General features: G+C 38.8%; 1 protein-coding gene across 1 annotated transcript in view; it reads left to right on the forward strand.

The window, feature by feature from the left end:
* The window catches only part of CADPS2 (calcium dependent secretion activator 2), a 420,173-nt gene that overhangs the window by 117,389 nt on the left and 278,896 nt on the right, over positions 1–23,888 (forward strand). The window contains exon 6 of the mRNA XM_042782532.1: positions 11,621–11,760. Coding sequence (XP_042638466.1) covers positions 11,621–11,760 — 140 coding nt within the window. The remainder of the gene's footprint in view (positions 1–11,620; positions 11,761–23,888) is intronic.

Genomic DNA, 23,888 nt, shown 5'->3' on the forward strand with positions numbered 1-23,888 from the left:
ATTTTGTACCTTGTTTTGTCATTTTCATTGAGTTCAGATAGTCCCTTTTATTCATTTTTGCCCCATGAATTATCAGAAGAGGGTGTTTAGTTTCAAAATATTTGACATGTTCTTTCTGGGATTGGCTTTGCCATAGGAAGAAATAAGTTATGAACAAGTCACTTATCCTCTGTTTCTCTGCTCACCATTCTCTCCAAGTTCTTTCTTAAACTTTGTTCCCTACACCCTCCCATCTTATCATATACCTTTCCGAACTCACTTAGTTCTTTGGAGCATATGAAAATATATCACAAAGAATTCTCATACTGTCCATCTGTCTTTGTATACCATTATTTAAGTGATTTCTGATTTGTATGTATAATGGTCAAGTGATAACAGAAGGTTTTCATGAGTCTTATCATTTTGTAAACTGTTAGGTTGTCATTAGTTAGATTTGGCATACATTTCTTACTCAAATTGAAATACATTCAGATTTCCTATTCTTCATGTTGATAGCTGGTTTTTAATATAAACAACCATAGATACTTGTAATCTATACATTAGCTGTTGTCTTATTAGTTGCTATCCAGTTGATTCCAATTCATGGGCAGCTCCACGTGTGCAGAGCACAAGTGCTCTATGGGATTTTCAGTGGCTTTGGTCTTTCAGAAGGAGATGGTAAAGCCTTATCTCCAAGACGCTACTAACCTTTCAAATAGTAGTCCAGAACTTAACTGTTAATGGAACTTAGAGATTCCTTATAAATTAGCTAACCAGTCCCAACACATTTTGCTATAATTATATGTCCCATGCAACACAACAACACATGTTCCATGTTCGTAGTTTAAGGCTACAGCTGAAATTACCCAGTTGTAGACATTACCTGTTACTACTTTCCATCCTACCATCATATGTTATAGGTTGAAAGAGATAAAATTGACTTGACACTAAGAGTTCTTATAGTACTTAATAATTAAAAGAGTGAGAAAGAAACCAAATAAACCAAAAACAAAAAAAGCCAAACTCACTGCCGTGGTGTTGACTGTGACTCAGAGCGACCCCTCCTTGGATTTCCAAGACGATATCTCTATACAGAATTAGATTGCACAGTCTTCCTTCTGAGAAGTGGCTGGTGGGTTTGAACACCCAGCCTTCTGGTTAGCAAATGCCTAAATTATGTTAATGTTTGTGAAATAATTAAGGGAATAATGTGCTCAGTTGAGGAAGGGATGTGAAATGGAAAGTGTCTATTGTTACACTGAAGTAATTTTCCTTAGGTATTCATTTAACTTCAGTGTCAAGTTATTTACATAACAAGAGTCATGGCTACTTCTTAAACATGATGTGAGAATTAATTTAAATTTCACAAAGCACTTTGAGGCAGATGCTCAGTTGAAAGGTCTTCATAAATGCCATGCATTATTATAACTAAACTGGTAAAAAGAAACTCCATAAAGCTACTCATGCACTGCCTTCTAATAGAAACTATATTGGTATGGAAATGTAAAGGTTACTGCTATTCATAATTTATGGCTGAGGGAAATAGATCAAGAGTAATAATGATGCCTTCCTCTCTACACAAATGTTAAGAAACACAGATATGGCTACAATGGAGTATATTTCTCCATCCAAGGAAAATATGAAATAAATACTTTACAAGCAATAAAAATAATATACAAATATGAATAAAGATCACTGTCCTTAATTTAGCCATGAAAAATATAGGGACAAAGAAGTATGATTATGTCTTTGAATATCTTCAAGAAAAGATTTGAAATAGAAGAAATAATCCTTGATTATTTGAGTATATCACTCTCTTACTCACTTTCATTGCCACTGAGTCAGATCCAACTCACAGCAACCTCTCCTTGAGTTTCCAAGGCAGTATCACTATGGAAGTAGATTGCCTAATCTTCCTTCCAAGGTGTGGCTGGTGGGTTTGAACTGCCATCCTTCTGGTTAGCAGTCAAATGCTTTAGGCACCATGCCAGCAGAGCTCCCTATTTGAGTATATGGAACTTGAAATTTGTTAGAAATATATGGTTGGTGGACTTCATTCTAGTAAGCAAAATAACCAGCTCCAGGGTTAATCCTTTTAAAAAGAATTTTGATTTAAGAAAACTCCATTCTACTGTTTGTTATAAGTCAATTAACACAAAGTGAAAGAAAACTATTCCCCAAAGATTTTGTATTAGCAGAATGCCTCAGGACTCTGAGAGAAGCCTTAACCATAAAAACAATTGTTAAAGTAATCAGTTATAGCTAACTATAGAAATATGTCTGTAAAAATACTCTTGAACAATTGAAGAAATATGAATATGGAATGCATAGTATATATCAGTATTGTTGTAACAGTGTTATATTTCCTGAGTGTGATAATTTTATTGTGTGAAAAATGTATAGATATTCACAGGTGAAACATTAAAAAAATACATACACACACCCTTGAATCACACTTAACAGAAGGAATTTAAAAGATAAATAGGCTTTTCTTTTATGACTGAATCTCAGCTTTGTCTATTATGAATTTCCAATTACTGCTATACCAGATTACTAAAAACTTAGTGATTTAAAATAAACACAAATTTATAACTTAAAGTTCAAGAAGCCAGAAGTCCAAATGGACCTCACTAAATTAAAATCAAGATGTTGGCAGGGTGATGTACCTTTTTGGAGGCTTTCTGGGAAAATCCCCTTTTTTTTTTCCCCCAACCTTTCCTAGCTTCTAGAAGCTGCCCACATTCTTTGGTTACTGACCCCTTCCATCTGCAAAGAGCTTTTGAGTCTTTGTCACATGACATTGTTGTGACAGTGACTCTTCTCCATTCTTACACATTTCAGGACCCTAGTGATTGTCTTGGGCCTGCTTGTATAATCCAGAATACTCTCCCTGCCTTAAAGTCCACTGACTAGCATCCTTAATCCTATTTGCTACCTTAACACCCTCTTGCCATGTCAAACAACATACTTACAGGTCCTGGGATTAGGATGTGGGTGTTCTTTGGGTGGCCATTGTTTTGTGCTTAGGACAGTCTAGAAATGGAAAGATGAAAGTTTCATAGATTTTGAGAGACTGGCAAATAAATGATATACAAATTCTAGCATTTACTACTGTCAATTTTTGTTATCAAATTTTAGCAGTACTTTAGTTAGCAAGCTTTTTCTCTTTTCATTTCAGTGCAGGGTCAATGTTGGTTTGCTTAAGCCTAAGGTTTTTTTTTTTTTAATTGTGATTTGGGTAAAAGTTTACAGAGAAAATTCATTTTCCATATAGCAATTCATACACATTTTCTCATGACATTGACTGCAATGCCCCACAGTGTAACAGCTCTCTTCCCACCTCCTTCCCTTAGTGGCTTCTTCTTCCATGTGTCCTTTCCTCCAATGCACTCCCCCCACCCAGCTGTCGTCCTGTGCAAACACTACCTGTCTGTTCTCCCATGATTGATCGCTCCAAGTAGTGTATCTACCTGATGTAAATGTTCACCCCATATGCCTGTCTGTTTGGCTGGAAGCCACAGGAGTGAGTTCAGTTTTACATTTGAAGGGCAGCTAGGGCCTCTTGCGGGTCTCACCAGGCTCTGTCAGGACAGCAAACCTGGTCTTTCTTTTTTATGATTCTGAGTTTTGTTCCACATTGGTCTCCTACTCTACATTGATCCCCCTCTGAGTGGTTGACAGTGGTAGCTGGGCACCATCTAGTTTTTCTGGTCTCATGGTCATATAGGCTGAGGATTGCATGGTGTACCAGTCACTTGGACTAATTTTTTCCATGGGTCTTTGCTTTTCTTCATTCTACTTTGCTCTGGACGAGGAGAGACCATCGTGGCATCTAGATGGCCATTTGCAAGTTTTAAGATCATAGTCACAACTCACCAAAGTAGGATGTAGAACAATGTTTTTATGTAGTATATTATGCTGGTTGAGTTTGGTGTCCCTGCAACCATGGTCCCAAGCCAACCACAGGTCCAATACTCCTTTCAGGTAGCTGGCTGTATTCAAAAAGACACCTGGACATTCTTACAGCACATACAAATACACATGTAGAAATATTGTCTGCTATACATGGTCATGGCACACTACCCCCTGTCTAGACATACCTGATCATTCAGCCTGTCCACCCATCTAACGTAGATCAATGCTTGCCATCACTGACAATGCAGTACTGTACATGCAAAAGGATTCATCTTTGTTGTCTGTGCCTCTCATGTACCTCTCTGTTGTTGTTGTTGTTGTTGTTAAGTGCTGTCGAGTCGGCCCTGACTCATAGCGACCCTTCCTTGGGTTTCTGAGGCAGTATCACTATGGAAGTAGATTGCCCAACCTTCCTTCCACGGAGTGGCTGGTAGGTTTGAACTGCCAGCCTTCTGGTTAGCAGTCAAGTGCCTTAGGCACTGCGCTACCAGAGCTCCTATGTTTTCCTTTTCCTCAGTGCCAGTGTGTTGATCACTCACATTTGGTATATTGCCCTTACCTTCACCCAAATCATTGGTTGTTTCTGCCTATCTAACAGTGTTCCCTTCCCTCCCCTCCCACCCCTGATAACCAACAAAGAAAGTTTCCTTCCATATAAAAACCTTTCCTTGATTTTTTACGATAATGAACTAATATAATATTTATCTTTCTGTGATTGACTTATTTTACTCAGCATAATGCCCTCCAAGTTCATCCACATTATACAGTGTTTTGTAGATTCTACGTTATTCTTTAGTGTTGCGTAGTATTCCATTGTATGTGTGTACCATAGTTTGCTTATCCATTCTTCTGTTGCTGGGCTCATAGGTTGTTTCCATATTTTGGCTATTGTAAATAGTGCAGCAATGAACATGGGTGTGCATATGTCTGTTCTTGTCCTGGATCTCACTTCTTTAGGATATATACCTAGTAATGGAATGGCTGGGTCAAATGGCATTTCTAATTCCAACTTTTTAAGGAATTGCCAGACTGCTTTCCACAGTGGTTTTATCATATACAGTCCCGCAGCGTATGAGTGTCCCAATCTCTCTACATCCTCACTAGCATTTCTTTTCTGTCTTTGAACTTTATTACTAATGCTGGGGCAAGGTGGTATTGTTTTGATTTGCATCTCTGTAAAGCTAAACCTAAAATTTCAATTACTTTAAATATCCATCCATTGTCCAACCAATAAACCACCCAATCAACAAATACTTATTGATGTCTGTTACAGATGTCATGGGAAGCATGCTTAATTTAAGATTCTGGCTTAAATTGCCCTATGTACGACGGATGAATAAGACACAATAGCATCTTCTCTTATGAAGCCTACTCTGTTCAGTGCATTCCACATATCCCTTCATATGGTGGTTAATTACTATGTAGAGATGTCAGAAACATTTGAAAATAACTTACATACCTGTTTTTTTTCCCCCTTGCGTCTCCCCGGCACCTCAGTATGCCCAAATAACAAAGCTTTAAATCTCTGTCTTTTATAAGCTAATCCAGGGAATAGTATATAAATAACGCTCTGCCCCACCCCATTGTATACCCCGTTGTAAGTTGTACAATATATACTTATTTTCCTTATAAAGAATGTACTATATAGAGGAAGGAGAATCATGTTTTCTGTCAGGCCAAGTACACATTTGGTAAGGGGTTGTGAGTTTGATCAGTTCTGTATTGTAAATTCCAGGATTCTTTCCAGCTTTGAAAATAAAGGGAACTGGATTTAGCCTCCAGACAATAACGTTGACAGAAGACAGAATGCTAATCTTCCAGTCTACAAAAGAGCATTGTGTTAGTGAGAATGAGCAGGTGTTCTTTATCAGCTGATAGGGTAGGAAGCAGTGATATTAAATAAAAGGAGACAGTGTAGACTGAGCAACCTCACATTCACCAAAACACTGGAAAATGTACTAAAGACGGATCTCTTAGAGAACCATCAGGCTGAACTTCTCCACACACTGAAAATACGGGGGTCATGTTTTAGAGTCAGTTTGTGCTAGTTATTAACATGTGCTAAATAATTATTCATTGAAATGAAGTAAGCTCAGTCAGTCCTTTCATAATATATGTGATTTCAAGGTCCTTAGCTCTCGAGGAGGTACTTGAATGGTTCAGAAGGAATAGTCATTATGAATCTGCTAAACTATAAAATCTGTGTCAATTAAATGACAAAGATAGAGAAATGTCAACTGAACCCAGAAAGTCAAGGTTTCTCTTAGAAAGAGACTCTACTTACCTGAAGAGATGTTTCCTCAGACATCTGTTGAAAATCCCCTGTGTCTCAAGGACATTTGATTGTTGGCAAAAAAGGAATTTCAATAAAAAATTAAACATGATTCTAGCTAATAGCATTTTCCATCTATTCTTCCCTTATTAAAGATATATTTATAAGGCCAGTTTATCTCTCTGTGGGATGGACATCTGACCACTAATTAAGTCACATGACTCCTATTCAGGATATATTCCGTTGGATAGAGGGAGATTATTCTTTATATAAAGATGTGAAAAACTGATGTGTGACATTCCCTGGCTTAAAAACATCTGTTGATGATATGTGACCTGTAAGATGAAGTACTAACTCCTTAGCAAAATACTCTGTCTTTTACAGTCTATGCCCAGTCTTTCTTTCTAGTCTGGTCCTTGACCACAACCTTTCCTTCAGTGTCCTTATCCTCTTCAACCCCCCTAACCATGTCCTCATCCTGTCTGTTTTAGCACCTTGTTGTCTAATTTGGTTGAAATGAGTTTTCCCAACTTGTCCAATCTTTGATTCCTCAAATAGGATTGGTCCTTCAAACCATTGTATCCTGGCCTCACCTAAACTTTCTCTTGTGAAGATCTCCAGTAACCTGACTATTGTCTGTCAGTACCTACTGCGCCTCACTTGTCATTTGGCGCTGCTGGCCACTTTTGACTCCCTGAAACACTCTCCCCTTTGGGTTTGCTGTTTCTACTATCTCCTTGGACTCTGGTCTCAATTACACGGTCCTGCTCTTCTTCCTAACTCTTAAAGTAGGCGTTCTATGGGAATCTTAGCTTTCAAGGAGATAAAGAGAATTGACATAGTAGAAAATACAGTGACTACTTATATTGTTTGAAGTTCCTCAGGTAGCTAGCAATAAAAGCAGGCTAAGAGTTGGTCCTGGGAACAAAGGAGTAGCTGAACAGCCATGCTTGGAGAAGGACGACAGCATAGGGCAACAATAAGAAAGTTGTGATCAGAATCATGTGCCTTTTTCTAGGGTGCTGCTGTGAAAGTAATTTAGCTCAGTCCCTGTGTCTTTATGTCTCAGTCTTTAGCCTCATAAGTGGTATGTGTTCTTTCAGGACTCCCAAATGAAAAGTAGTAATTTTTCTACTAAGGCTATTTTGATTCCTTCAAGAATTACTGATCGCACCCGTGTTTGAACTGGTCTCGTACTAAATGTGTGTCCCTGTTATTTAACTGTCAATCCACAGTTCAATTATTGTGGTCATATATTTGTTTGTTCTCTAGACTAAGAGATATACTTTAGAAAAAACTGTGGAACTTTTTTCTAGCCCCAGGGCCTAAATATATTTTGCACCATTCATTTTTTCTAGCTTATCATAGAAATCAGAAGGCTGTTGGAATAGAGTTTAGACCTTAAAAAATCATTGATTCATAAGTCACAAAACTTAATGTGATGCACTCACAAACGCTCACATGGCTTAGCTTTAATCAAAGCATCTCAGTAAAAGGAAAATAATATAAAGGTGCCAACTGGTACAAGTTTACTTTAAGAGAAACAGTCTTCTGAAACACATATCATTCCAAATGTAACTATGTCTACATGTGTGCATAACTTACATTTTATTTTTAAGTTTTATTTCTACTTGTATATTAAATTTGGCAGAATGTTAAACAAAGCCCGAAAAACCATATTGTACTTTTTACAGCTTAGCAAAGATGACACGTGATGTTGACATTTTATTATGAGGAAGATACATTTGCTTTATATGTAAGATAAGAAATCATTGAGTTTGTTGAGTGTCATGTTAACTGACAAGACATTTAAAGTGTTAGAGACAAAAATAAGCTATAAGAAGCAGAAATGTGTATAGGAAGGTTAGAAGAAATGAATAGCAAAGAGCAGAATGTTTTGCTATGTAAAAATTGAACTATTTGTACACAGCTACAAGTCAATTGGGAGCTCTGGTAGCATAGTGGCTAAGGCACTTGACTGCTAACCAGAAGGCTGGCAGTTAAACCCACCAGCCACTCCTCGGAAGGAAGATGGGGCAATCTACTTCCGTAGTGATACTGCCTTGGAAACCCAAGGAGGGGTCGCTATGAGTCGGGTCCAACTCGACAGCACATAACGACAACAACATAAGTCAATTTAGATGTGAGCCAAGAATACAGAAGAGCTTTAGTGAATTTTTACATCTGGTAAATATTTTAATTGTTATGATGACCAACAATAGGCACTCCTCTCTGAATGTGAAATCCCATTGAAATAGAACTGCTTATTATGAAAAAAAATTTTCTGTATAATTATTGTGAAATATGTCGGAAGGAAGGTTGGGCAATCCTACTTCCGTAGTGATACTGCCTCAGAAACCCAAGGAGGGGTCGCTATGAGTCGGGGCCGACTCGACGGTACATAACAACAGCAACAACAACAACATATGAATCAGAACTGACTAGACGACAGTGAGTTTGGTTTTTTTATTATTATTATTATTATTAGTTAGGGTATTATTAAATGTTGTAACGGATAAGGTATAGCATTTCAGTAGTTGAGCACAACAACATCCATACAATTATCCATTATCTGGTAATAATCACCTTTCCAATTTTCCTACTCCTTGAGTATGCAACAGGTTCCTGGTTTTGTTTATGTCTGGGTTTGTCATCATCTGTTTGCCTTCTCTGTTCTTCTGTCATCAAAACCAAACTCACGGCCATGGAATCAATACCAACTCATAGCAAACCCCATTGGGTTTCCAAGGCTGTAGATCTTTATGGAAGGAGATTGCCTCATATTTCTTCCATGGAGTGGCTGATGGGATCGAACCACCAACCTTGTGGTTAGCAACCAAATACCTTAACCACCATACCACCAGAACTTCTTTCTTCTGTCACCCGTGTAGCTAATTCCCTACATTAAATTCCCTCCATTTGCCAGATCTGGAATTGCTTTTTGTTACCAAAGCTGAAGATTCTGGTAATAAGAGACTGTGAGCTCCTTAGAGGGTCTCGGTCATCCATAACCTTGTATCTTTGTGTGCTCCTAGTGCCATGGAGTCAACATGCAAGTGCTTATTGAATTGAACAGAGAGGATTGTGACAGGAATTGTGGTCTTTCATACTGGAATGATTTTTAATTTATGAATCACCTGCCATGAGTTCTGTTGGGGCCTCATTTAGTAACCCAGAATTGGCATTGAGACAATGAGAGCTTATCAAAAGTCTTAATTTAAATATTCTCTTCCTGTAAAATACATTTAGAGATTGGAACAATACTAGTTTTTATACCGACATTGAAGGAATATTTAAAGAGGAATAAATCTGTAGGTAATCAGGCCAAAAGAAAAAATAGGGGAGGAAAGAGAGGGAAGAATTTTCTAGACTTACTGGCAAATATTTGTAGCTACAGAGGATATATCGGTCTAACTTGGTCTTTCCTCTTTCTTAGCACCTTCTCAAGTTGATAAGACATTGCTTTGTCTACTAGTTTGAGCTGAAAAGTAACAACTTATTTTTCTTTGTTGTCATTTAGGCAAGAATCTATAAAATATTTCCGCAGTCAAAGGGAACTAATTCTAGAATATGGTGATAAGTTTTCAAAACATCACAAAGGCCATTTGATTTGTTCTGATTGTGCCTGTATATGCTTGAGGGCACAGATGGGCTGGACTCAGCCTAGCTATCACTTCCAGGGCAGGCTAGAGAAGTAGCCTGGAGAATTTAACCACAAGCGAGTGGAGAATAGTTTGAGAAGCTTGCAAACTCTGCTCTCTTTCCTAGAGAGAAAGAGAGCCCCACTTGACAATTTCCCTGCATGGAAATAAGGACCTTGCGGCAAAGCATGTCAAATTTAGTTGCCAAGTACACTTTAAAAATATTTTAACATACCTGAGCATGTTTAAGTTTCTTCCATTAGCATCTGAGTCTCAGGCTTATTGACCTTTTATGTTGGGTTAAAATAAGAATAGTTTAGCTTTAATGCACTAGATTTTATGTCTTTGTCTTGTCCTTAAGAATAAATCATATACCATTTTAAAATATCTATTAAGGTATAAGGGGACCTCTGGTGGCATAGTACCTAAGGCATTTGACTGCTAACCAGACAGTTGGAGGTTCAAACCCACCAGCCACTCCTCAGAAGGAAGATTGGACAGTCTACTTCCGTAGTGATACAGTCTCAGAAACCCAAGGAGTAGGTGTTGTTAGGAGTGCTATGAATCAGATCTGACTCAATGGCAATAAGTTTGGTTTTTGGTTTGGTATTAAGGTATTATTGTTGTTGTTATGTGCTGTCGAGTCGGACCTGACTCATAGAGACCCCTCCTTGGGTTTCTGAAGTGGTATCACTATGGAAGTAGATTGCCCAACCTTCCGAGGAGTGGCTGGTGGGTTTGAACCGCCAGCCCTCTGGTTAGCAGTCAAGTGCCTTAGGCACTACATTACCCAAGCTCCTATTAAGGTATACATACACCCAAAAACAAAACAAAACAAAAAATAACCTCACTCCCATCAAGTTGATTCTGACTCATAGTGACCCCTTTTGGGTTTCTGAGGTGGTAAATCTTTACAGAAGTAGATTGCCCAGTCTTCCTTCCCCAGAATGGCTGGTGTGTTTGAACTTCCAACCTTCTGGTTAGCAGTCAGATGCCTTAGGCACTCCGCCTCCAGAGCTCCAGATATAGATATAGGCTGTGTCTAAATGGTTTCATGACTGATTAAAAAAGGAAAAATACATCGTTTTATCTGTATCTACAACACGTAACAGCCAAAGAGTAATCTTTCTTTCCCTGGTTGTCTTTGTGGAGCTGTACTGGTATGAAATAATCGCTTGGTAATTTGAGAGTTTTATTAAAAATAATTACTTTGTTTCAGTCATTATCATATCATCATTATAGTTTTGAAAACATGTAGTCAGGAAAAAAATCCTTTTTTGGTACTGATCTAGAGCAGAAAATGTGCTGTGATCTTTCCCATCTGAAACTGATTTGATTTCAAGTAATAGTATTTTGCAATGGAAATATGAAAACATGAAGCTTATTGGTGCTGCTTCAAATAATTGTTGTTTTTAAAAAAAAAAAAAAAACATTTTCTATAATTTCAATGAATATCCCTTTCTGAATTTTTTCACCCTGAGGAGTGTAGCATATTCTTGAAATTATAGGTGTCCATTAAGTGTTTTTCTGCTGTCAATTCACCTCTCGCTTGTGGTGCTATTAATTCAGTATGAAGTGACACAGGAAGAAAGCTCATGATGTGATAATATGAAAACACACATTTGTCAAAAAATAAATGAGTCTGCATTGAAAACCCATCTGCTGTGGTGGGAGGGAGTCAAATGCTGTATTAGACACAGTGGAGCACTGACATCTTATCAAATAGGAAAATTTGTAGCAGAGACTTCAGCCACAATGGTATGTAGGCACCCTGTATCCTGCACTGAAATGTTTCCTTCTTTCTTCCTTCCAGGTGATACTGTACCCCACTTCTAATAGCTCCAAGTCAGCTGAGTTTCACCGAATGATAGTTCCCAAAAATAGCCAGGACTCTGAATTAAAAATCAAGCTGGCTGTGCGAATGGATAAACCACCTCACATGAAGCACAGTGGGTGAGTGTGGACGGGAGGATGTTTTCTCCCGGGTTACTGAGTCCATTGCAGTATAACAGTCCTGTCGTTTTTTGTGGGACAGTCAGTATGTCAGGCTTTACTGGAGTTTTCATCTCCCAAAATGAAAGCCTTAGGTTGTTTTGTTTATTTATTTATTTTAATCCATAAATATCCTTAAATCTAACCGTAAAGCTAAACACATGTGTATTGAGTTCATATAATGGTCTGCAACCTGATAAATATTGTCACTTGGTTGTATTGGTATTGTTTCTTATTTCTGCTGATGAAGAACTACAAAACTGACTAATAATTCAAGCAAGTCAAGCATCCATGTCCCTGGAAATAGTTAAACTTAGTAGAATATTTAAAAGCTAAAAAGTGACTCAACTGCAGCCCAGAAGACTGCCTACGTTTTGGCAGGCGGGAGATGACTATTCATCCAATGTGTAAGTGAAAACTGAATCCTGGAGGAACTGATGATGCTGGCAGGTCATTCTGCAGTACGGGGCCATTCCCTGGGAATTGCCATGGGTCAGAGTCAGCCTTCATCTCGGCCAAGGTTCTTTTCCCCTTGTAGCTGATGAAGAAACAGGTCTGAATTCTTAATAGAATAAAATTGGTTTTCAAAAGTCCAGGTCTTTCTCAGATGAACACTTTAGGACTCACTACAGCCCAGTTCCAGGATAGGGGTGTTAGCCTTTAGGAAAAAATGTGACTGTTTTTTCTGGTTATGGAGAGAAATAATGGCTAAAGTGGCTCACCTCCAGTTTAGCTTGACAAGCTAACAGTCTGTGAGACAGTACCTTCCTATACAGAGAAGTCAGCTGGCTTTGGGTCACATCACCCACTGGGGCAGTTAACTGATGATTCAGCAAGGTAAGGGGGATTCCTTAGATGATCATTTGGGAAAACAAACTTGCTCTGAGCAGCAGGCAACCCAAATGTACACCCTACATACAGCTGGAATGGAACTAAGGATCACATTGCTTCTTTGATCTGAGTGGGCAGTGTGTGCTGTGTTAGAACAGGCCTTACTGAGGGAAAGAGTGGATAAAGCTCCTAGGAACCAGTGGTCATTGTGTCCTGTTAACCAGTTATACCAGCCAGGAATTCTAATACTCTTAGAAAGGGGAACAGTAATTTGGGTAGTCTGGTTATGAAATCATCAATGTAATGCAAACTAAAATTACTGTGGCTTAGCTCTTAATGCAAATGGAGTTCTTGGTATGTAATACTTTGTGTTCTTTCTTTCATTCATCCATCTATATGCTTACCATTGGTTTATTCAGTGAATACGTACTGAGTACTTACTTTGTTCCAGCCAGAACAAACTGCAATGAGATACCATCAACCTTAAGGAACTGGCTAGTGGGGAATCAGATGTTGTGATCATTAAAGTTACATGTCACCTTGGGGAGCCTGGTTTTGAGTGGCAGGGCAGCGGCTGTAGTTATTCCCTGCGGTGAGATTGGTAATCGACTCCATGGTGGAGTCTGGAGCAGCTGAGGAGCTCCTTTAGGGATGTGCTCTGCTTCTAGCATATAAGAAGCAACTTGGAGGAAGGGCTCCAGATTTTGGCACACTTGAATCCTGCGTGTAGCTGAGTCATTGTTCAAGTAGCCTGCCATGTTGTCTGCCGATCTTGGGACTTTAAATAGACTTAACTCAATGGCCTGCTGTGTGGTTTGGTGATACCAGGATTGTGCCTTTTTACTTGTCAACCTTGGATTTGTCAGCTTCAGCAGCCAGCAGCCCCTGAGTGAAGAAAGTCTCCAGCTTCAGTGGGCTGGGAGCAAGAGGCAGAGCTGAAGCCCAAGGTCAAGGGGCTTTCACCCAGCCCCTAGAGCCTGGCACTTTGAACTCGGACTTCTAGCCTCCAGAACTGTAAGAGAACAAACTCCTTTTGTTCAAACCACCAGTTTATGGTATCTTCTGTTGGAGAAGCAATGAGTTAACCAAAACAGATGTGCATACATATAGTTACTATAGTGAGTGATACATGCTATTAAGAGAGAAATGGCGATCTGCTCCAAGTAGCACCTGATCTTGCTTGAGGAGAGTCAGTGAAATTCTTACAAGACACCTGACTCTGAGTTGAAACTTGAAGGATAAACACAGCAGGTGAGCGGTGGGGAGGAAGGACGTTCTGTTCATGTGACATAGCATGAGCCCTGTAGGGTTGGGAGCTCATGGCCAGTGTGGTGCATCTGGCAGTAGAGGACTTTGAGAATGGGGAGGTCCGTTAGAGTTAAGCATAAAAGAACATGCTGTGTTCTAGGGTCTACAGTTATTTCTCTATTATCTTTTACTGAGTCTCTTCTGATGAATGGCATAAGAAGAAATGAGAGTCTGTGTAGTATCACACCAAGTTGGCCCCAGTTTACCATGGTTAGCACCATGGCAGATACCCCTGCAGCTTGCACACCATCCCAGGGCACAAGGCAAGTTGTGCTATCTTCAGTGCCTGTCAAAATAAAAGATTTCCTCTAATCTTTTGCAGTTGGTTAGTTTGGAATGGTCCAGGACAGGTAGGGCAATCCAGCCCCATTTCAAGACTTGGCTCTTTTGCACTTTTATCACTGTTTTGGAGGAAGGAAACTTCAGAGCCCTATGACCAAATTGGGACCCCCAGAATGGCTCTGGAATTCACTTCTGCCCATAACTACAGGTGTAGGGGAACTAAAGGGGGAAATCATAGTCTCTCAATCTAACCCATAAAGCTCAAAACTTACCTTGGATTCAGAACAGGAATGCTTCATACCCCAGCCACATCAATTATTACGTGCCACTGCTAAGTGGTATTAACGTGCATTTCTAGATGTTTAGGAATCTACAGTTTATGATGTATAAAGTGAAGGCATTCTCCAACTAAAAATACCTGTGACACTATTCTAAATTAATGTGTTGTGTAGTGTACTTATGATAGGAATATCATATTCTATAATCATAGTTCAATAAAAACTATTTTAGCACCAGTATTGGAAACAACAAATAATAATCTAACATAGAGTTAAAAGCTCAGCATTGCTGTAGGACCAATAATATATGACTGTGGTCAGGGACTGGACAGCTGCTTAACCACAAACACCTGCTCTGGTTTCTTGGTACCTGTATGGTAAATACTGTTGTTAAATATTTTGACTGTCACCTGGTGTGTAGATAGCTATATGGGACAACATGATTTGTCCCACTGTATAAGCTATATTCATCTTTGTCTGAAGTGCTGCATAAATGGGTTTTACTCTACTTAATTACATTTAAGGAGAGAAGTACAGGCAACTAACCTGTTTTGTTCTGAGTACTCTTATCACATGTGACAGTAATAATATAACAAGAGGAGTAGATTAATAGTAGTAGATTAATAAGGGTTTGCTCTGGGACTGGATTGTGTTCTGTCAATAATTCATCCCATAATGAATAATTAACAGATGAATACTGAATAATTGAAAAAGAGACATGCCAAGTTTTTGAAAGATTAATTTTTTTTTAAATATGGCAGACTCCTCTTAGAGGGAGTTAAGTGGATTAAACAATAAATTGAAGGATTTGGGGTTTTTATCTTCAGAGAACTTCTCAGAACTAGAATTTGAAATACTTTGAGGCTATAGTCATAAAACCTGTTCTCTGTGACAGTGATTCAGGCAACAGATCTCTTTCATGGGAACTGTTTTAACATATGTCCTCTGTTGTGTTCATTTGTCACTTATGTATGACTGTTGTATTGCCTTAAATTTTTTTATTAATATTATTTAGGTTTATATATGATGCAAGTTTCTTATACCTATTTGAATCCCCAGTGCCTCCCACAATGTATAATCTGGGCTAGATAAACCAAACCAAACCAAAGTCACTGCCGTCAAGTCGAATCTGACTCTTAGTGATCCCTGCTTGGGTTTCTGAGATGGTATCTCCGTGGAAGTAGATTGCCTAGTCTTCTTTCCGAGGAGTGGCTTGTGGGTTTGAACCTCCAGCCTTCTGATTAGCAGTCAGATGCCTTAGGCACTACACCACCAGATAGATATTAATATGACTAATGATGATGAGGGAGCTCTGGTAGCATAGTGGCTAAGGCACTTGACTGCTAACCAGAAGGCTGGCGGTTCAAGCCCACCAGCCACTCCTCAGAAGGAAGATGGGGCGATCTCTATGAGTAGTGATACTGCCTCAGAAACCCAAGGAGGGGTTGCTATGAGTCGGGTCCGACTTGACGTCACATAACAACAACAACAATGATGATGAAAATGGTGATGTGCTCCTTAGAATTTTAAGGAACATAAAAATGAGAGCAAACTGCATTTATAAGTTGAAACTTAAGGGGTTCCAAACATAGATTGTAGGGGATTGATTATAATTGTAATGTAAAACTACCTGAAATAAATTGTTTGTTTTTCAATCATTTAAAAATGATTTTTTTAAAAAACAAAGTAAAATATATCTGATCTGCAGTTTGTGTTGCTGATCAACTGATCAGTCGATGTCTATATGTTATAGTGTAATTAACAGGTCTAGTTGCATGCAAATGATAATATATACATGATTAGGATTTAAAAAAAACATCATGATGATTTGATCCTTTTAAAAACAAGCTGGGCATTACCACATGACATGTATTTGGGGAAAAAAATAAGTTCATTTATTCTTTTGGAGTGTATCATATCACTAACTCTTAGGTAAATCTGTTAAATGAATTACTAGCTAGATTTGAATGGTTAAAGAATCCACATCCAACTTTTCAATTTATATTACTGCGTTTCTGTGTAGCTGGAAGACAGAAGCGTTCTTGAGTAAATGAACTATCCTTGAGCATAGCCTAGTGGCTAAGTAATAGTATTAACTTAGAACTCACAAACACTACCCCAGTTTTTGTTCAGTGGCATTAATTTCCTAGTTCAAAGATTATTTTCTAGGCCAAAAGAAAGATAAAATAAGATGCAACTAAGGAAACAACTGTTATGAAAATTAAATCTACAACTGAAAAAGAGAAAGAAGAAAATTAAATTGGCTATAGCAATACATGAAGTAAGAGGACCAGACTCTATCAGAAATGTGCATGCCTCTGATTATTTTCATAGTAAAAATTGAATAAAACGTCATAAAATATATAACACAGCTTTAGCACACTTAAGAACTGTCAAGATAATTCAGCAGAATCACTGCTATATAAATGTTACATTTCTTTTTGTATAGCATCATGCTTGGCTCTTTAAACATTAACTGACTCAGTAGATGCCTTTAAAATTTTAGATTTGTCATATATGAAGCTCTGTAGCTTAATTTACATTCCTAAAGATATGCAGGTAGTCCCTGACTAATGACAAGTTTTGTTCTGATGACTCTGCTGTAAGTTGGTTCTGACATTAAGTTGAATCCCTGTCTTTCTCTCTCTTTCTCTTTTTTTCTTTTTTGTTATCATTACCTTTTATTTTCACTATCTTTATAAATCCAATTTTATGTGTCTTTGGAGATTAGAAACACTGCATATAACATTACATGTATTTTAATACAATTACCAAAAAAAAAAAAGAAAGAAAGAAACCAAACCCACTGCCAGCAAGTTGATTCACATTCATAACGACACCCTTTGGGTTTCCAAGGCAGTAAATCTTTATGAAAGTAGATTGCCCCATCTTTCTTCCTTGGAACAGCTGGTGGATTTGAACTGCCAACCTTCAGGTTAGTGGTCAAATACCCAGGCACTGTGCCACCAGAGCTCCTGTGATGCATTCATACATACATGGACTCATTTACATAGATTGGCTCTCAGCCCAACAGTAGAAAGACCTACATGCAGAACACCTACCCCACGTCAGTGCACCCACCTACTCTAGGGAGATGTACTCCTTGGATCAATCAGCCATGAGATACCAGAGGGGTAGCATTCACATAAAGGGAAAGCTAGACATACAGGAATGCATAGACAAGAAGGACACAGAGAGGGGATGGTCACAGGGAGGAAAGGAGGAGAGAGTTTTTTATGGTTGGGGATGGTAATTGGGACCATGAATTCAGATGTGCATGAGCTATTGAATGGAAAACAAGTTTGCTTTGTAAATTTGCACCTAAAGCACAATTAAAAAAGAAAAATCATAAAAATTTACTCCAGTGGTGAAGAATAGTAGTCAGACATCATTGCCTTTTTGTCAGATGTGGTTATAACTCCACTTGTGGAAGGTTCTGGAGCATCTAGATTATCCCTGTTAATGAGGATGACATTTCTAGTCAGACAAAGTTGTCCATGTTGTCTTTTTTTTTTTTTTTTCTCCTTCTTCATATATTTCACTAGGAAAAAACTGCCTCATAAGAGTAGAGCCAACCTCAATGATATGGATAAAGTAGAGCTTACAGGACCTCCGTTTGCTGATGTGGCACAACTCAAAATGAGAAGAAATAGCTGCAAACATCCATTAATAATGAACATGGAATGTATGAAGTATAAATGAAGGAAAATTGGAAGTTGTCAAAAATGAAATGCAATGCATAAAGATTGATAGCCTAGGCGATAAAAACTCAAAATGCCACCAGAGCTCCTATCCTAGGCATTAGTGAGCTGAAATGGACCAGTTTTGCCCATTTTGAATCAGACAACCATATGACCTACTATGCTGAGAATGACAAATTGAAGAGGAATGGCGTGGCATTCATCACAAAGAATGTTTCAAGATCTATCCTGAAGTAAAATGCTATTGGTGATAGGATAATATCCATATGCCTAGAAGGAAGTCCAGTTAATACTACTATTTATTCAAATTTATGCACCAGCCATCAAAGCCAACGATGAGGAAATTGAAGATTTTTACCAACTTCTGCAGTCTGATATTAACCGAACATGCCATCAAGATGTGCTGATTATCACTGGTGATTGGAATGCAAAAGTTGGAAACGAAGAATCACCAGTAGTTGGAAAATTTGCCTTTGATGATAGAAATAATACTGGAGACCAGATGATAGAATTTTGCAAGACCAATGACTTATTCATTGCAAATACCTTTTTCAACAACACAAATCGCAGCTATACACCTGGACGTCACCAAATGGAATACACAGGAATTAGATTGACTACATCTGTGGCAAGAGGTGAAGGAAAAGCTCAATATGTTCAGCCAAAGAAGGCCAGGAGCTGATTGTGGAACAAATCATCAACTGCTCATATGCAAGTTCAACTTGAAGTTGAAGACAATTAAAAGAAGTCCACGAGACATGAATTATGACCTTGAATATATCCTTCCTGAATTTAGAGACCATCTAAAGAATAGAAATGATGCATTGAACACCAGTGACCAAACACCAGAAGAATTGTGAAATGACATCAAGAACATCATCTATGAAGAAAGCAAAAGGTCATTAAGAAGACAAGAAAGGAAGAAAAGACCAAAATGGATATCAGAAGAGACTCTGAAGCTTGCCCTTGAATGAAGAGTGGCTAAAACAAATGGAAGAAATGACAAGATAAAAGAGCTGATCAGAAGATTTCAAAGGGAGCTCAAGAAGACAAAGTAAATTATTATAGTGAAATGTGCAAAGACCTGGAGTTAAAAAGCCAAAAGGGAAGAACACACTCAACATTTCTCAAGCTGAAAAAACTGAAGAAAAAATTTAAGCCTTGAGTTGCAATATTGAAAGATTCTGTGGGCAATATATTGAATGATGCAGGAAGCATCAAAAGAAGATGGAAGGAATACACAGAGTCACTGTACCAAAAAGAATTGATCAATGTTCATCCATTTCAGGAGGTGGCATATGATTAAGGACCAATGGTATTGAAGGAAGAAGTAGAAACTGCACTGAAGGAAGTGGAGAAAAAAAAAAAAAAGACGCCGGGAATTGACAGGATACCCACTGAGATCAACAAAGAGATGTCACACAGCTTCCTGGCCGACTGATGGGAAGAGCTCCGTATTTGTACCCATTCCAAAGAAGGGTGATCCCACAGAATGTGGACTTTATCGAACAATATCATTAATATAACATGCAAGTAAACTCTTATTGAAAATAAGTCTAAAACTTTTGCAGCACCATATTGACAAGAGAACTTCCAGAAGTGCAAGCTGGATCCAGAAGAGGGTATGGAACGAGGGATATCATTGCTGATGTCAGATGGATCTTGGCTCAAAACAAAGAATACCAGAAAGATGTTTACTTGTGTTTTATTGACTATGCAAAAGCATTTGATTGTGCGGATCATAACAAATTATGGATAACATTGAGAAGAATGGGAATTCCAGAACACTTCATTGTACTCATGAGCAACCTCTACATAGACCAGGAGGCTGTCATTCAAACAGAACAAGAGGATGCTGCATGGTTTAAAATCAGGAAGGGAGTGCACCAGGGTTGTATCCTTTCCCCACATTATTCAACATGTATGCTGAGCTAATAATCTGAGAAGCTGGACTATATGAAGAAGAACGTGGCATCAGGATTGGAGGAAGACTCATTAGCAACCTGTGATATACTGACAACACAACTTTGCTTGCTGAGAGTGAGGATGACTTGAAACACTGGTGATGATTGAAGAATACAGTCTACAACATGGATTACACCTCAATATAAAGAAAACAAAAATCCTCACAATTGGACCAATAAGCAGTATGCATATACATGGAAAGAAGATTGAAGTTGTCAAAGACTTCTTATTACTTGGTTCCACAATCAACGTCAATGGAAGCAGCAGTCAAGATAGCAGACAACATATAGCACTGGGCAAATCGGCTGCAAAAGACCTGTTTCAAGTGCTGAAGAGGAAAGATACCTCCTTGAGGACTAAGTGCGCCTGACATAAGCCATGATATTTTCAGTCACCTCATATGCATGTGAGAGTTGGATGATGAATAAGGAAGACTGAAGAAGAGTTGATGCTTTTAAATTGTGGTGTTGGCAAAGAATGCTGAAGGTGCTGTGGACTGCTAAAAGAACCAACAAATCTATCCTGGAAGAAGTGCAGCCAGAGTGCTTCTTGGAAGCGAGAATGGCCAGATTTCATCTCACTTACTTTGGTCATGTTGTAAGAAGAGACTATTCTCTGGAGAGGGATATCATGCTTGGTAAAGGGGATGGTGAACTAAAGAGGGGAAGGCCCTCAACAAGATGGATTGACACAGTGGCTGCAACTATGGGCTCAGGTATAGCAGGGATCTTGGAGCTGGCACAGGATCGGGTAGTGTTTTGTTCTGGTGTACATAGGGTCACTATGAGTTGGAGATGACTCGATGGCACCTAACAACAACGTATTTCACTGTAACATCTCACTTCTCCAAAACCTGCCTGTCAACCTTAGCAAAACAATCAGTATTTGTGTCCATGTTTTCAAGCAACTGAATGCCCTGATTTCGTTTAGAAAAAAACTCCGGATAAATCTTTCACTGTAAAAAATTTCGACAACTTCTCTTATTCCTCTTCTCCATTCATTTTCTTCAACACTTCTTTCTTCTTCAACATCTATTAAGCTTTGATCTGCCAGGTCCCCTTCTTTGTGATGTATGACCTATGGCACCTGGTGATATTAAGTTTTGAATTCAGAGTTCTTGTTGTATGGAAAGTTTGTCCACTGATCTCTTTCATCATATTGTCCTGATCAGATGTCTGGAGTGTGTTCACATAACTCAGCAATTTTTTTCCCCAAATTCTCTGCATGCCTTTTCCTGTAACTTCCCAGGAAGATGTACTAACGATAAGATATACCCCCTATCCCTCACCCCCCACCTCCCAAAAACACACCTGATAGTCGTCATGTTCAGCTCATCATAACTTAAATATGTTATAAGTTGAGATTATCTATAAAGTCATTGGATCCATCTCTTGCTGCTGTAGGGAAAGATAACAGTTCAACTCCAGCAAGAAGAAGGTTATGGATAAGCACTAAATCAGTTATGTCTTTATGTAATCTCACACTTTCCCCTAGAAGAGACCAAACATTCAAGTGTTCAATGTCATGCTTTCATAACCTCTCAACCATACACTTAAATTCAAGCAAAATTTGCTCCTCAAGTGAAACTGGTTATGTATCATAAGTCAGTTCTAACTCATAGTAACCCTATAAGACAGAGTAGCATTTGTTAGGCTGTAATCTTTACATATTTGTACCCATTCCCAAGAAAAGGTAATCCAACAGAATGTGGAAATTATTGAACAATATCATTAATATCATATGTAAGTAAAATATTCCTGAAGATAATTCAGAGGCAGTCACACTAGTATATTGACAGAGAACTTCCAGAAATGCAAGCTGGATTCAGAAAAGAATGTGGAACAAGAGATACCATTGCAGATGTCAGATGGATCTTGAGTGAAAGCAGAGTATACCAGAAAGATGTTCACTTGTGTTTTGTTGACTGTGCAAAAGCATTCGACCATGTGGGTTATAACAAATTGTGGATGACACCGAGAAGAATGGGAATTCCAGAACAGTTCATTGTGCTCATGAGAAACGTGTATATAGACCAGGAGGCTGTTGTTCAAACATAATAAGGCAACACTGCATGGTTTAAAATCAGGAAGGGTGTGTGTCAGGATTGTATCTTTTCACCATGCTTATTCAATCTGTGTGCTGAGCAAATAATCCAAGTAGCTGGATTATATGAGGAAGAACGTGGTACCAGGATTAGAGGAAGACTTATTAATAACCTGCAGTATGCAGATGACACAACCTTTTTTGCTGAAACTAAAGATGACTTGAAATACATACTAATAAAGAGTAAGCACTATAGCTTGCAGTATGGATTACATGTCAACATAAAGAAAACAAAAATCCTCACAACTGGACCAATAAGCAGCATCATGATAATGGAGGAAAGACTGAAGTTGCCAAATATTTCATTTTACTTGGATTCGTAATCAGCACCCATAGAAGCAGCAGTCAGGAGATCAGATGTCATGTTGCACTGGGCGAATCTGCTGCAAAAGACCTCTTTAAAGTGTTGAAGAGCAAAGATGTCTCTTTGAAGACTAAGGTGGACCTAACCCAAGCCGTGGTATTTTCAGTCACCTCATATGCATGTGAAAGCTGGACAGTGAATAAGGAAGACCTAAGAAGAGCTGATGCCTTTGAATTGTGATATTGGCGAAGACTACTGAGAATACCATGGACTGTTTGAAGAATGAACAAATCTGTCCTGGAAGAAGTGTGGCTAGAATGCTCCTTGGAAGCGAGAATGGCTAGACTTTGTCTGACCTACTTTCGTCATGTTATCAGAAAAGACCATTCCTTACAGAAGGATGTCATTCTTAGTAAAGTGGAGTGTCAGCAAAAAAGGGATTGACCCTCAACAAGATGGATTGACATAGTGGCTGCAATGATTGGTTCAAGTATAACAGGGACGGTGGGGCTGGCGCACAACTGGGCAGTGTTTCGTTCTGTTGTCCTCAGGGTCACTAAGAGTTGAAGTCAACTCACTGGCACCTAACAACAACAACAATCTTTACGGGTGCATATCACCAGGTTTTTTCTCACATGGAATGGCTGTTGGGTTTGAACCACTGAACTTTAGGTAACTGAGTGCTTAACCATTATGGACCAGGGTTCCTTAAAGTGAAACTACTGCACTCTAATAAAGTTACATTATCTTGCTTATGGAGCCCTGGTGGTACAGTTGTTAAGCACTCAGCTGTAAACAGTTTGAACTCAACCAACTGCTGGGCAGACGAAAAATGGGGTAGTCTGCTTCTATAAAGATTACAGCCTTAGAAACCCTGTGGGCAGTTCTACTCTGCTCTGTAAGGTAACTGTGAGTTGGAATGGACTTTAGGCAATGGATTATCTTGTCTATAAAGAGCCCTGATGGCAGAGATGGAGACTGGCAGCTGGCTGAAGGGTTAGCAGTACAAACCCACCCAACTGTTCTGCAGGAGGAAAACCTGGTGGTCTGCTTCTGTAAAGATTACAGCCGAGAAAACCCTAGCGGGCAGATCTACTCTGTCACATAGGGTTGCTTGAAGTGAACATTGCCATCTAACAACAGCAACAACAAATTTTGCTTATGATGCACTGCAAAAACGGCAAGGAGGCCACATGTTCTGACCTCCTCTAATCCCACGAGAGGAAGACAGGATTACCAGCAGTAACCCAAGGCCTATTACTGCAAGGCCAGACATGCTGCCTCCCTCCAGCCCTTTCTCCAACCGTTCCTCCCAAA

Source organism: Orycteropus afer, unplaced genomic scaffold, assembly GCF_000298275.1.
Source record: "Orycteropus afer afer isolate SDZICR_OR568_19922 unplaced genomic scaffold, OryAfe1.0 scaffold00359, whole genome shotgun sequence".
NCBI classification, from domain to species: domain Eukaryota; kingdom Metazoa; phylum Chordata; class Mammalia; order Tubulidentata; family Orycteropodidae; genus Orycteropus; species Orycteropus afer.